General features: G+C 51.9%; 6 protein-coding genes across 6 annotated transcripts; 2 read left to right on the top strand and 4 right to left on the bottom strand.

The window, feature by feature from the left end:
- Positions 1–2,987: 2,987 nt before the first annotated feature.
- Positions 2,988–4,079, bottom strand: PFICI_08210 (uncharacterized protein; the record flags this gene model as incomplete). The annotated part of the gene is made up of 2 exons (XM_007836791.1): positions 2,988–4,002; positions 4,060–4,079. The coding sequence occupies 2 exons, from the start codon at positions 4,077–4,079 to the stop codon at positions 2,988–2,990; spliced, it is 1,035 nt and encodes a 344-aa protein (XP_007834982.1).
- Positions 4,080–5,716: 1,637 nt separating this feature from the next.
- PFICI_08209 (uncharacterized protein) lies at positions 5,717–6,694 on the top strand (the record flags this gene model as incomplete). Its single annotated transcript, XM_007836790.1, has 1 exon — positions 5,717–6,694. The coding sequence occupies one exon, from the start codon at positions 5,717–5,719 to the stop codon at positions 6,692–6,694; it is 978 nt and encodes a 325-aa protein (XP_007834981.1).
- A 676-nt stretch (positions 6,695–7,370) lies between these two features.
- Positions 7,371–8,926, bottom strand: PFICI_08208 (uncharacterized protein; the record flags this gene model as incomplete). The annotated part of the gene is made up of 2 exons (XM_007836789.1): positions 7,371–8,278; positions 8,359–8,926. The coding sequence occupies 2 exons, from the start codon at positions 8,924–8,926 to the stop codon at positions 7,371–7,373; spliced, it is 1,476 nt and encodes a 491-aa protein (XP_007834980.1).
- A 606-nt stretch (positions 8,927–9,532) lies between these two features.
- On the bottom strand, positions 9,533–10,772 carry PFICI_08207 (uncharacterized protein; the record flags this gene model as incomplete). The annotated part of the gene is made up of 2 exons (XM_007836788.1): positions 9,533–9,904; positions 10,095–10,772. 2 exons carry the CDS (start codon positions 10,770–10,772, stop codon positions 9,533–9,535), a joined length of 1,050 nt encoding a protein of 349 aa, XP_007834979.1.
- Positions 10,773–11,464: 692 nt separating this feature from the next.
- Positions 11,465–12,772, bottom strand: PFICI_08206 (uncharacterized protein; the record flags this gene model as incomplete). Its single annotated transcript, XM_007836787.1, has 1 exon — positions 11,465–12,772. One exon carries the CDS (start codon positions 12,770–12,772, stop codon positions 11,465–11,467), a length of 1,308 nt encoding a protein of 435 aa, XP_007834978.1.
- Positions 12,773–13,171: 399 nt separating this feature from the next.
- On the top strand, positions 13,172–14,337 carry PFICI_08205 (uncharacterized protein; the record flags this gene model as incomplete). The annotated part of the gene is made up of 2 exons (XM_007836786.1): positions 13,172–13,498; positions 13,624–14,337. 2 exons carry the CDS (start codon positions 13,172–13,174, stop codon positions 14,335–14,337), a joined length of 1,041 nt encoding a protein of 346 aa, XP_007834977.1.
- Positions 14,338–14,391: the final 54 nt, after the last annotated feature.

The following is a 14,391-nucleotide window of genomic DNA, read 5'->3' as shown; positions in this document are numbered from 1 at the left end:
GTTTCCCTTGGTAGTTCGCATGGGGACAAGAAGAATAATTCTTTTTCTTTTCCCTCTTCGCTTGGCACGTCACTTTTCAATGAAAGCAAATACATAGCGGTATACATGAGGAAAAATGGGCAAGTCCTTCCGCAGAAAACCAAATATCCCGGTAATAACAAGACTCGTTTCGTAAGGGGCATGGTAGATGACTTGGAATACCCCCAAAACCATGACGTCGCATCAAGTCCGGGGGACGGAAGCTGGGTTGATTGGTTTTTTTTCTTCTTCCTTTCCCTGATGCATGCGGCATCGGTGCGGTGTAATTCGTTTCTATAGAGTACAGCTACAGCAGATAGACAAGTCACACTCTCCTCCGATTAAGGAAAAGGGATCTCCGAATCAAGCCAAGCATGCAGTTGCCTTGTCCCAGCCTTATGAAGCGAATAACCCTGGGTTATCAATCGTACGACTGAGTTGATGTACCTTTCAAAATCACCCGAATACTTGCTCTGTACTGTGGTGTGTGGTGTGGTCATTATTATCATATGTGGTTACACAATTAGAAGAGAGCGAGGAATTGCAAGACACTGCCTTTGGACCGTGTCTTGTCCATTGTTACGCCTGCCCTTGGAGGTAGGGAAACAGAATTAAACCGTGCTGTCGGTCAAACCTCCCCTCTCTTCCCTGTGTTCACAAGGGCAAGACAAGGGGGGAAAGCCACACCTAAAGCCACGTCGAGAGACTGCAACAACATGAACCTCTAGGTGTGACGTATCCAAGCAGAAATCCAGACCGAAAAAGAGAGAGATAGAGACAGAGAGAGACACTATACACGTTCGAGTGGCCAAGCCGAAAGAGGAGAATTGCGCAGATTTGGCAAACGCGGACGCACCGGGACGCAACACCCGAGTCCAGGGGGGTCGATGGCCTGGAACTTTCCAAATAATGTAACTACATAATTGATCCTAGTATCACATTTGTGATGGAACTGGCAGATTTTCTCTCGCGTATGCTATTCCTGAGCTTCGAATATTCCATGAAGCCCTTTTTTTGCTTTTGTTTTCCCGTTGTCGGTCATTGCTAATCTGTACACTTTCTCAGGATAGGAAAAGCGCTTGGGAATGGCAATTAGTTTGTGGGGGTTGGTTGACAGCAAAGGGGGAAGTAAAAAAAAAGAAACACTATAAATCATGGTTGCTATTACCAGGGCTACCAAAGAGATACAAAGTCGTTTAGGGAAGAAGAAGAAAAAAAAGTACCTTGGTACTCGATCAGTCAGCCAGAGGCCGATACTCACCGCCTCAAGATTTAGATGCCAGTGATGCAAAATGCCATATCCCAAGCATTCGAGGAGTGCAAGACCTGCAGGATCTGCTTGGGGCTTGTGGCCAACTTTGCCTATTCAAGGCTGCTCAATGCACCTTCATGTAGTCATAAGTTTTCAAAGACACTGGCAGGCACCAGCGGCAGTCATAGTTGGTCATCCACTGCTACCGTGAATGGTTCAAGGTAGCTAGGCCTGGTTCAGACTGCTCATAGGAGGAAGTGAGAGATGATGTCTAGGTCATGTTCTAGGCCGCCGATATGCACTATTCAAGGCAATGAACATCTAGCCATCTCGCCCTCTCATAGGACGTCGTAGAGACTCGAGTGGCAAAAGATTCAGAATACGGCAAATCTATTAATTTCTAACCGTCTTTGTAGTGGATCGAGATGTTCGTGCAGCTCAAAAGTCACATGAGCCGGTTCGACTTGGACATGAATGTTTGCTCAATCTCATCCAAGGGAAATTGGGACACGAGATTAGCGACAACAGGCAGATCTCTCCAAGGTGGAGGCCAACTGCCATTAAGAAGCGGCCTCAATATGCATGATCAAAGCGTATGATATCGGTCGTCCCCCTTCCAATTTCCCAAGGGCAGCGCGGAATGGATAAGAAAAGACTTGGTCTCATCCATCATCTATCTAGCTTCGCAGCAGAAGGGCTGGGGAGAGTTCAAAGGGTCTACGGCAATGTCATTCGCGGCGGTCATGTTGTGGAACCACGATCCGCGAAACATGACACGAACAGGCAATGTTAGTCAGAAGAGAGACTGGCCCGAATGCAGGGAAATACTTGGCGGTCACGAACGCAAGAACACGTTTCCGCGTCAGTGCAGGCGCCGAAGCAGGAACTTGCTTTTCAACATGTCCGTGCCATCGTTCCCGCGTTTGGATGGAGCATCCGAGTATCAGTCGGCTGGGCTTCAGAGGCGCAAAGGGCAAAAGTGGAAGCGTTCTCGCTGCAGAAAGAGTTACTAGTAGAACTATCAAGTGGAAATGGCAAAGCCACTGATTATGCATTGACAAAGTATATTATGGGCATCGAACGATGTGAAACGAACTGTTTGCCTAATCTACTCACTGATTCTGGTGAGATTGGCAATCTTGACATGAGCCAGTGGTTCCTCAACTCATGCAGGAACGGACCATTGGTGCCGGCCTACAGGCCTTGAGTAGCCGGCCAAAAAGAGGTGTGAGATAGTTTTCCATGCTCAAAAATGGCTGGCTTGGTATGAGCCACTGGCCCAAATAGTCTGGAAACATGGTGACACAATAGACAGTCGAGATTCCCGAGCTTGCCGAGTAGTGTCCGTAGACTCATCGGCCAGAGGATCGCGTCAGAATCACTCTGCGACCCCAGCCTCCAAGAATCTCACGGCTGCTGTCTTCCAGCTCAGGCGATCAGTCTACATCTGGTAATGATCGTGTCATTGTCATGGCGGGTGACGGACCACAAATCGCGGCCATAGCTTGGGTACTTGCTCAGCCCCTTTTTACGGACCCATCCTCAACTGTCCGACTTGTTGAGTACGGCACGGCCTTTGGGGGTTTGCTAAGGGCCAGCGACCTCAGCAGGAGGAGGGTGTTTTGGCGGAAGCGAGCTTGCCTCGACCAGTGATTCAGATGACTGGTTCGATACGTCTTTGACGGTTCAGGCCGATAGTCTGCTCCAAATCATTTGCTCAGCGGCCGTAACCAGGAGCAAATCCCGGGGGTGCGGGCGGTGCGCCAGTACCGGGAGCAGGAGCAAAGCCAGGAGGGGGAACTGGACCACGGAAACTGCCCGGGTGAAAATCTGCAGGACTGCCATAGCCAGTTTGGACTGGAGGCGGTCGTGCAGGTAAGCCAGAAGGGGGCGGCGGCAGGTTGTTCGGGCGCATTCCCATGGGCGGCACAGGACCGTTACCGTTGAGACCATATGCCACTGGCGAAGGGCGATTTCCGGCGGGTGGTGCAAAACCAGCCGGGCGCGGAGGAGGTACTGCTACATTCATGGCAGGGTCAAAACCGCCCGAGGCCATGATTGGGGGCACGACGGGTGGTGTCGGTGTAGTCTGACCAGGCTGCTGGTGGTATGCAGGCGGCATAGGTTGAGTTTCGATAGTGACATTATGTTTCTTGGCCTGGGCCGCCAGCATACGTTCCGCCTCGTCTCCATGTCTCTCTCCTTTGCCGTCCTTCTTGTAGGCGTACTGCACGGTGACGTCCTTGTTCATGAGGAACTGTCCATTCATATTGTGGATGGCATCGTCGCTAGCTTCAAAGGTGCTGTAGCTCACAAAACCGTAGCCCTTGCTCAAGCCGTTGTCGTCGCGGGCCACCTTGGGGGGTACGGTGAGGGTACCGAAGCGACTGAAGGTGTCGTACAGGATCTTTTCGTCGACCATGGGATCAAGGTTGCCAATAAAGAGCTCGGCACCAATCTCGAGGGGCTTCTGCTTATCGGCGGACGCCTTGTTGACGCGCAACGGTTTGCCGTAGAGTCTAATACCGTTCATGATCTTGGCTGCATAATCGGCATCGACCTCGCCGTTGAACTCGACGAAGCCGAATCCCTGGTGTGACTGGGTGACGCGATCCTTGGGCAGGTGGACGTTGACCACAGGTCCAGCCTGGACCATGAGCTCCCAGATCAGGGCATCGGTCGCGCGCTCGTCAATGTTACCGACGTAGACTGTGGCCTCCTTGTCTTGCTCCCTGCGCAATTGTGATATTAGCAACATGTCTCTGCAAGTAACGAGAAGTATGACTTACCAGTGTTTCTGCCCAGACATCTTGAAGTCGCGTTTGAAGAAACGGCAGCGAATATGTTGTTGGAGACTGGTAACTTTTTTTTCTCTCCCTCTGGTTCTCTGCCCGTCGTCGCGCGCAGCTTGAGTAGGAGCTTGGAGCCTAGGTAGAGCTTGGCGAGGGAGTCGGATCTTATCTCAGAGGCTCGGATCTCCTCTCGTCGCCTGAGATGGCCGTGATGTGGCTTGAGAGCCTGGCTCTGTGGCTAGAGCCTGGAAAAGCTAGCTGACAAGTCCCTCTGCGCCACATTCCTAGACTTTTGCTTTTACAAAAAATTAGTCCAAGTCTCCGAGATAAGCTTAAAATGGCCCGTGCTTCCCTACCGACTGATGACGGAGTGTTTCCGCTACTCTGAATTTTTTGGTAGCTGCGACGACTCCTTCCTCAGCCCGTCCAGCGCAGACACACGACATCTCTTGCGCCCGCCATCCACGTTCGATATCCCAGGACCATCGAACCCACCCCCATCTGTACGTCCCGGATCCGTCTTGAAATGACGAATTGCAGTCACTAATCCGCCGCAAGTCACCAGCTCGATCAATCACAAGCCACAAGAGACAGAGACCAGCGACAAGATGGCGTTCGCTTTGTCCGAGGAGTCCAAGGTCCGAGGCCACAGCCATTTTCTCTACTCTGACAGACACTGACAAGAGACGTCTTTTAGGAGCGCATCGGAAAGCTCATTGATGTTGGAAGAGTTGCCATGCACTAGTATGTTTCCTGATAACCATCACCTTGAGGTAGCAATGGGCAGTAACTAACATCAAGCAGCGGATATCTCCCTCTGATTCTCTACCTCGGTATGCTTTGATACAACGCAACGCGATCCGGCCTTCAATAGACACAAGTGATTGACTATTTCCCCCTCGCAGGATACACACGCAGCGAGCCGAAACCCTCCGTCATTCGGTATTTATTCCCCGGCCCGTAGCCAGTCGACACAGAACAATGCAGCTAACCGGGCAACAGCCTCCTCTCCCCCCTCTCTTAAAGGGCTCATACGACTGAAAAACTATCAACACTGTACAGAAGCATGAAAGACGCGGTTGGCTGGTATATCTTGGTGGATTTGCATCATTGATTTGGCGGCTCGTATCATAGACCTGGGTTCTGGCAACACGGAAATGTCACGACTTGCATACGGACGGCTACCTTGGCCAGGGAAGCCGCAAAAGGCGACAAGGGCCGTACGAGAGCAGGGCTGTATAATATCTTGTAATGAACACGATCTCACTCAACACCCACGAGGATGCATTTACATCAATACTGGTGAAATTTTGAATACAAATTCGACTGCAAGTCTGGCCCTAGCCAAGTCAGCACACTGCAGATATTGTACATGAGTATCAATACAAGGAAAGAGTCAAGTATAGTGAACCCAGTACAAGCAGGAGTGCTTCCATGAGTTATCCTAGAATCCCAGATATGAGCACACATGGAGAAAGAGACGGGCGAAGAAACAATGACGAAATATGCAACTATCGGCGATAAGCAACTCTTAGCGCAATTATCTACGCCTGGACATTAAAAATCCACTACCATTCTTGAGCCTTGTATCGAGAGAGAAACGAAACTCTCGCCTGGTTCTTAACATGTGACAAGAACCTCGTAAGTCATCTTCATGACACACAACCATGCGGGGGGCATTTCACCCGCCCTCGTCGAGTCCATCGCCGGGCTGACCGCGGGCTCCGTGGCCACGCTCGTGGTCCACCCCCTCGACATTGTCAAGACGCGGATGCAACTGCATCGCAGCAACGCCCCGACTTCGGCCAGCCTGACCACCCTCTCGCTTGTGCGGTCGCTGGTCCAGATGCCCCAACCGCTGCGTGCCCTCTACCGCGGCCTGACGCCCAACCTACTGGGTAATGCCTCGAGCTGGGCCTCCTTTTTCTTCTTCAAGACCCGCGCCGAGCGCGCCATCCTAGGCCTCAAGGGGTCGCCGTCGGGGCAGGACAGTGCTGTTTCCCTGTCCACTACCGACTACTTTGCCGCCTCTGCCGTCGCCGGCGCTGGTGTCCAGGTCCTGACCAATCCCATCTGGGTCCTCAAAGTGCGGATGCTCTCCTCGGATCGCGGGGCCGTGGGCGCGTACCCGAGCATGTGGGCTGGGGCAGCTCAACTGTTTAGAGACGAGGGTCTGAGAGGCTTCTACCGCGGACTCGGCATCAGCCTGATTGGCGTGAGCCACGGCGCGGTACAATTTGCCGTGTACGAGCCGGCCAAGCGCATCTACTTTGCGCGGCGGCGAAGACGGCTGGACCAAGAAGTCGGTCGGGATGCCGCCGCTGCTTCCGACATGCCGCCGCTCAAGCTCAGCAATGAGGCGACCCTGGTGCTGTCCAGCGCGTCCAAGCTGGTCGCCGGCGCCGTCACGTATCCCTACCAGGTCATTCGCAGCCGACTGCAGAATTTCAACGCCGACGAGAACTATGGCCGGGGCATCAGCGGCGTCATTAGGAGGACCTGGCAGCACGAAGGCATTCGGGGCTTTTACCGCGGCATCATCCCTGGTGTCATTAGAGTCATGCCCGCCACTTGGGTGACGTTCCTCGTATATGAGAATATGAAGTTCTACTTGCCTCAATGGACAAGATGAGATTCACCGACCGCAACTACGCGACAAAGCTTTGTATGATAGATTGCTAGCATCAATCATGACAATTGGACATGTTTCGAGTAATTTAATCGCTGAATTATATGTGACATTCGCCTGTTCGTAATTGCGGTTCTTCATTTCTCTCTCTCTCTTTTGGTTATACTCATGCTTTCGTGAATGAGAGAAAAGTAAGAGCGTCCATATTTCATAAGGCAGCATAATCTCATAGGATAAACGCTCGTTCAATAATTGCTTTCTTCTATTCATTTTCATCACGTGTCGTCATATATACCAAACTCTTGACAGGAGAGAAATGCCCCGAAACAGCATGGCTACTTGCGGTCCTGTTTTCAAGTATTATTAGACTGGGAACATATATGTATTTACTCCAGTTTGTCATATACTCAACTGCGTTGTGAATGAGGCGCAAGCCGGCAAGTGTACAACCACCCGACCGTACGCGAAAACCTCCATTACTGTTCATTCTCAAGGTACTACTGAAAATCCCACTCCGTCATTGCAAAACTTTTCAACCGCTCATTGATATGTGATCGGGTAGACCCGTGACGCGGAACGGTAGCTTGATAACCACTAGAGGTCTTTTCTATCTCTTCTTTTCTTTTCTTCTTTGTTTTCATTTGATCGCATAACCCTGTTTTAGCATGCCGCGATAACATCAACGTATCGATATCTGCCCAATTCCCTCGATCCTGTCCTCGACATATTCATCTTCGCTAGATGAAAGTCCCGGCTCGTCCTCGGAACACATGCCAGCGAGTCTATCGTTTTCACCGCCGACATGCGAGGCGCGCCGCTTTGGATCTCTCGTGAGGTGGCCGTAGACGCTCATGATGGCCGCAGAGAAGCCGTGCACCATGATGGATCCTAGAACGATGAAGCTGACAATCGGCCACATGTGCTTGATGGCCTCGTGGTGAGGGCCGTGGCTGGGCGGGTGCGGCTCGGGCGTCGATGAGCCCGTCTCCAGCCTCGCGCGCGCCTCCATGGCCAAGAACATGGCTCCGACGCCCATGGGACCAAAGTGGCCGGCAAAGATGGCCTCGCTCCAGGTCCGGGTCTCTGGGATGAGACGCTTGAACAGGACAATCGAGGGCAGGCGGCGGAACAGCAGGACCAGGACGGTGACCGCCAGCAGCCGCCACGCGCTCAGCCTGCCAAAGCCGACGTATTTGTCCCAGGGGATAATGGTGCCAAAGTAGACAAACATTGCCGAGTTGAGAAGCAGGTCAATAATGCTGGGCAATTTCATCTTGTGCGTCTTTTCGCGGAACCAGCCGTCCCAGCAGAAGGCGGCGCCCGCGGTAAAGGCGACGAGGAAGTCGTCTAGGCCCAGTGTGCTCCCGACGCCCGTTGCAAAGATGGCTAGCAGAAAGTAAAAGACAAACAGTGTTGCCTCTTGCGTGTAGCCCCTCTTTTCGCTGAATCGCAACAATCGATTTGCAACTAACCCGATGACGGCTCCGACGACGATTCCTAGTGTGCACTGCCATAGAATTGTCTCGAGGAAGAACATTTTAGCCCATTCCGACTTGCTGTTTTGAGTCACGGCAAATATGGCCGCGTCTTGTGAATCCAAGTATGTTAGCTTTACAATTCTCTCGAGATATGGAACATTGTTCATGACCACAAATTCAAATACTTACACAAGAAAGGAAAGGCTGTTCCATCATTACAACCGGACTCGGCGGCCAAAATGTACCGAATCCTCTTTGGAATTCGCATGGAGAATTTCGTCTCACTCAAGACACTGGCCGACAAGACCGGGTCCGTTGGCGTCAATGTGGCTGCGATAATGAAGGCATGACTCCAGCTGATGCCAATAACCAGCTTGATGATGACGGTACAGACAAGCCAGCCAAAGATCATGTTGGGCACCAGCAGCACCAGGAGTCCTCTCCAGTGCCGCTTGACATAGGCGCTCGGCAGGTCGAGCCCCACGGCAAAGACCTGGACGCAGGTGACGACGCGCGCCAGCTCCTGGGTGATGTTGTCCTGGAACGCCCACTTGTTTGCTCCCGAGACGTCGGCGGCGAGGGGACCGAGAGCGATTCCGGTCAAGGTTGCCAAGGGAGGTTCGGACAGGTGGAGTCTGTTCCTCATCAACTCGGAAAAGAGGGCGTATATAATCAAGAAAAACGACAGGGTCAGATAGACTAGATGTGGCCCGTCGGGTTCGAGCTCTGGTATTTGTGAGCGTTTCGCCATGTTCATCTTGGTAATCGCCGCCATGAGAGATACAGGTTGTAGTTCATTCTACAGTAAATCCAAGTGCTCATCGAGGGATCCCCAGCGTATTTGACATGTGCATAAAAGATGATATCTGAATTAGTCTACATGTCCGGTTCTACTGTCGGCAATTGGTTTGCGTTCGCGCTAGTCAGATTGTCGTCGTCATGAAAGAACAAGGTATTTACCCCTCCAAGCACTCATCGCAGTATGCCACATGCTCACTATTTGCGATTTTTACATGTTTCATCAGCCGCATCTGCTCTGCATAAACCCGAGACACGACACTAACTCGGGTGAAAAGTGTCCATGGGAGCCACTTCAATTTTGAGGATGTAAAGGAAGAAGCACAGGAAAATTAGAGAGAGAAAGGAGGAGGGTGATAAAGTCAGGACCTTGTATGTGGAGATGGTCCGATTTGTTATAATGACCATTGCCAACTATATCTCAGCCACAAAAAGGCTTTCTGCAAAACTCTTGTTGCCTTTCAAGGCAACCAGGTCTCATGAAGTCAGAATGCATACGCCACATTCATCAAATTCTCATCAATAGCAAAGCTTGGTTCTTCAGCTGATCCACGCCGACCAAAAATCACTTCAAAGTCTTGCCCGTATATCCTTTAAAATCAGCATGTCCTTTCTCCCTGAGAATCTCTGGGAGCTCGTCCTCGACGTAGCTGGCGCGCCAGGACTTTTCCACGGCCCTCCACCCGAGCTGACGGAGCCGCGCGGCGCGGCTGCGGCTGTTGAGGCCGATGATGGCGCCCGTGTCGTCGCCAAACAGGTCCCCGTATAGCTTGGGGTCAATGGTGCGCGGTGTCGGGTCCGAGATCTTGCCCGCCTTGTGCAGGCTGTCCCCGATGAGCTCGGCGACCTCCTTCCAGCTTGGCTCGTCGTTGCCCGAGGACTCGCAAAAGTAGTACGGGTTCTCTAGCAGGTTGGCGGCTGGCGTGTGTTCCATGTGCTTCAGAGGCACGAATGTTAGTTTTACATCTTTCCTTTATATACACCGAGAGAAGCTAGTACATTGGCCGGGCTTCAAATTTCAGTGTTGAATAGTTTAAGATGAACTGATCAAAGTACCCAAACCCGGATTTATTTAGGAAGCAATGGTAAATGAAACAGAGACAACGCTACACGATTTAGATACTCACATGAAGCAGAATACGGTACGCCCTGGCAAGGTCTTTGACGTGAATATTTGACTCGACGGGCAGGCCGTCACCCACATAGCCAGCATAGCCGTGCTTGAGGGCGAAGCGAGTCAGTGTGGGAATCTGAATGGTGAGGCGCTTGTGGTCGTGGTTGAAGCCGTAGATGAGGGGCGGGATCATGATGGCCAGCTTGGCCTTGTCGCCCAGCACCTTTTGTCGGCGCAGGATGGCCAGGTCAATCTCGCGGTGCGGCGCCGTGTCGGGCATCGAGTCAATGTCGGAGCGCAGATTGTCAAAGTAGATGCGGTCCGACTTTTCGGACCCGTGGCACCCGTCGTCGAGCACCGAGGTGCCCGAGGTGTGGATGAAGATGGTGTCCAGCCCTTGGTCCGCCCGCTTCTGCACGCCGTCCAGCACGGCCTCGACGCTCGGCAGGTCGTCGGCCGTGGCCATGTGGATGGTAATGTCGTGCTGCGCGGCCTGCTCACTGATGAGCGCCTTGTCGCCCAGGTCCCCAATCACAATCTCTGACGCGCCCGAGTTCTTGATTTGGGCACCATGTTCCTTTCTTCGCACGAAAGCTGTGATTTGGTACTTTTCCTTGACGAGAAGCTCGAGGACGTTCCAGCCGATGAAGCCGGGCCCTACAATGAAGACCTTTTGCTCCTTTGAGGTCATGATGGTGGTGATGAAGAAAAGTACACGCTTGTACTCAACCGAGCTTTTTATATGGCGTTGAAACGAAATAGTTCGCAGTTCCTCACAAAATGGCAATCCTTTTGTCCAGGGATCATGTCAGCATATTCATATTCATTTCAATCTCCACCACGATCTATATGTAGTATAAGATTATGGGCCTTTCCCCGCTTCTGTGCAATGGTGTTTGATCAGTAACATGGTTGAACTTGTAGAGTTTGACATGCAGATATGACGTACCCCATTAACTAAGCACCACCCACTGCCGGATTTGTAATTCATGAATCAGTCGGGTTTAATAAAATATCTTGGGTTTGGTGTCTCTCCCTTGTTATCAAATCGGAAATAGTCTGCTTACTTGTATCGAAAATGGAGAGGGGTCGCGTGCTCGGCATTCCCTTCTAGACATGCAAGATGCCGCGTGGCTTGGCCTTGATTGGTTAATCGATTCAGTCCAAGGGGTCGTACGATCCTTTTGGGTTATAACAAGATTGACGCATGTAGTAGTAATCATTTTCGATCATTCTCCAACTCCTGGTGTCACCTGTTGTACATACTATGTATTATACAAGTCCTTGCCCGAAATACACCGCTCAAGGCTCGAAATTTGATAGCCATCAAGCTGGAATAAAATGTTCAGCCAGGATTAGCAGCCATTGTGTGGGCGCGTGTTGTTACAATTTGAGTACAAGCCAGTCATCCATCTTCGGGTCCATTCTCTTCATGGATCCTAACAAACCCAACACTGGCCCCTGGATCTCTCTGCCACCAAACCACCGCTTTGATCCTGCGTATGCCTCTATGAAGCCGTCAGGGCCAGAGACGCCAAGGATGTTTCTACCGATGAACTCCGGAGGCATATTGTGACGTCGGCAAGTACAGGCAATATCTTTGGCTGCCTTGTCATCCTCATCTGACGTTGCCGCAAGCCCTTCATGTGAGTGCCACCGACAACGCTTATCTGTAGCTGCAAGGGCAGGCTGCTGGCGTAAAGTGATGGCTGTGTTGACATCCTCGTGTGTAATAAACTTCTCATCGTCGACGAAATAATCAATATTGAAGTGATCTCCGTATTTTTGTTTCAAATCCACAATCTGGTCGGTGAGCGAGTTCGGGACGCCCACATCCCCAGACCGCTTGGTCTTGCCATGCAGCTCCTTTCTGCCGAGGCTGTCAATGTCCCTTCGGTTTGCCCATAATATACGAACCGACGGCCGCTGTTCAGGAGCGGTATTTTGGCTGCCATCTAGGAGTTTATGGACAATCTGCAATGCGGGCGCCACACCGGTGCCGCCAGCCAAGAATACGACATCCTTGGCCTCGCCCATGCGTTTTGAAATGTCAAACCCGTAGTGCGGACCCCGAAGCCACACCTGGTCTCCCACCTGCAGTCTGAACAGGTAGTTGGACATTTCCCCACTGCCCATTTTTCTGATGAGAAAACGCAGTTCCCCGGCATTTTCTTGGGCGTCACTGAGAGGTGGCAAAGGGGTGTAATGCCTTGCGATCTGAAGCTGAGGCTGCTTCATTTCCACGGACCACAGCCCATGCTGCCAGGCTGCCATGATCTTGGGATTATTCTTGGATGCCAAAACATCTGGACACCGAATTGTTATTATGAAAGCCGTGGGCGAGACATGCTCCTTGGCGATTATGTTGAAAGGCGTAAACTTGGTGCTGTTCAACGAGTCGTCTTCAGTTTCTGAGCTGAAGCCATAGTATGCTGCACCGGCAACGAGTGCCGCTGCAACAGACAAGATGACTGGTTTTCGTGACTTGCCGCGTCCCTTGCCGGGTTCACTGTTCAATGTCCTGGAATCTTGCCGTTGTGGCGACCAAGTAGAGAAGCTCAGGTGTGCTGTTGATGCTTGTAAAGGGGCTCGTTGCAACACCAGACTGCTATTGTAGGGCAACCGCAAACTTTGAGATTGCCCGGTCCGGCTTGCTCGTAGGCAGCGAGAGCAGATCTTGGAAGCACTCATCATAGAGTGGTGGAACAAGAATCAAACTCTGTTGAGATATAGGACATTGGTCTATTGCAACAGGCAAGAAAGGAAAAAGAAATTTATATGTAATCGTTCAAGCGTTATTCATATAAGCGGCATAATGCATCTCAGGGTCGTTGAACACGGCGCGACCCCTGGTGCTGCGTCCGTCCACTATGTACCCCGAACCCTTGCCAAGCTCACTCACCTAGCTAGAGCCTACACTACCCACCTTAGCAAGCTAAAATAATTGGTACGTCATGTTTGGCTGGCTGGTATCGTCAAATTAGACAGCTTCGATTAACACTCACTGCGACAATGGGCAGATTTAACGTGCCGTCTTGACACATGATATAAACAATTCCCCTTTTTTGCGAGTTCTCCTTTGGATTCAAAATGTCTCTACGATCGTTGCGGCCGTCGAGCAGCCGCTCGTGGAGAAATGTATTCCGAATCCGCCAGGCCCGCCTCCCGCGACACCTCAACACGGTCGCCAAGTGCCCTTCGCCGACTTGCGGTTGCGCCGAGACACCCGCCATGCCCGAGGGCCTCGATATCGACTACAAGGGGAAACTGAACGGGCTCATAGCAAACTACGCCGAGCAAGTTCTAATCTGTACGGGCAAAGACGACTGGCCCTCGCGCATCGAGGAGGATAATGCCGGCGACAACCTCGCGGCCGATCTAAAGGAGCTGCTCGGGCGTGGCGGCGTATACAGCGATGTGAGTCTTTCTCTTTTGCGTTGTTGCAATGTTCAGCAACGCCCTCTAACAACCCCTCCAAGTGAGATACTGTACAACGGACATTTGGCTGACGGTAAGTGTATTTCTTCTTTCCCTTCCTGTAGCCATTCCACAATGTATCCGTACTCAATTCGTCCTTCCCTTCCTCGATCTCGAACCGTCCGGAAATCCAGACAACCTCCGCCTATCTCCTCCCGAGCTTCAAGTACGTACCCTTTCTGCCGCGCGTCTCGTTCGACTCGGTACAAGCACTTGTTCGCGGGTTCCTCCTACCCGAGAAGCTGCATCCCATGCATGACGGCCTGTCGCCGATACACCGCGACCGGCTGGTGCGAAAGGAGAGGTATCAGCAGCTCTTGTACGGCGTCCGCGACGTGCATGATATTCTTGTGCTCATATGTGGCCACGGCGGACGTGATATGCGCTGCGGCATCATGGGGCCCGTTTTGCAAAAGGAATTCGAGGCCAAACTCCCCAGAGCTGGTTACCAAGTCATGACAGGTCCGCTGATTGACGAGAGCCGCTCCGCTCCGGCTTTGCCTGGAACTACAGATGAGCCACCATCGACGGCCCGAGTGGGCTTGATATCTCACATAGGTGGGCACAAATTTGCTGGCAATATTATCATCTACCTGCCGCCGGCTATGAAGACCAAGGACGGAGAACCGCACCCTCTGGCTGGTCACGGTCTATGGTATGGACGCGTTGAGCCTCAGCATGTCGAGGGCTTGGTTGAAGAGACGATAGTCAAGGGCAACGTGGTGAGCGATCATTTTAGAGGCGGTATCAAGCAGAGCGGTGAGATTATAAGATTATAGAAGAGCCTCTGGCATCCGTAGATCGTGTGCATTATACAGAACACAATCCCACTC

Source organism: Pestalotiopsis fici (genome assembly GCF_000516985.1).
Source record: "Pestalotiopsis fici W106-1 unplaced genomic scaffold PFICI_Scf_5, whole genome shotgun sequence".
NCBI classification, from domain to species: domain Eukaryota; kingdom Fungi; phylum Ascomycota; class Sordariomycetes; order Amphisphaeriales; family Sporocadaceae; genus Pestalotiopsis; species Pestalotiopsis fici.
Note: the sequence above shows the minus strand (reverse complement) of the source record. Positions and strands in the feature narration are given on the sequence as shown.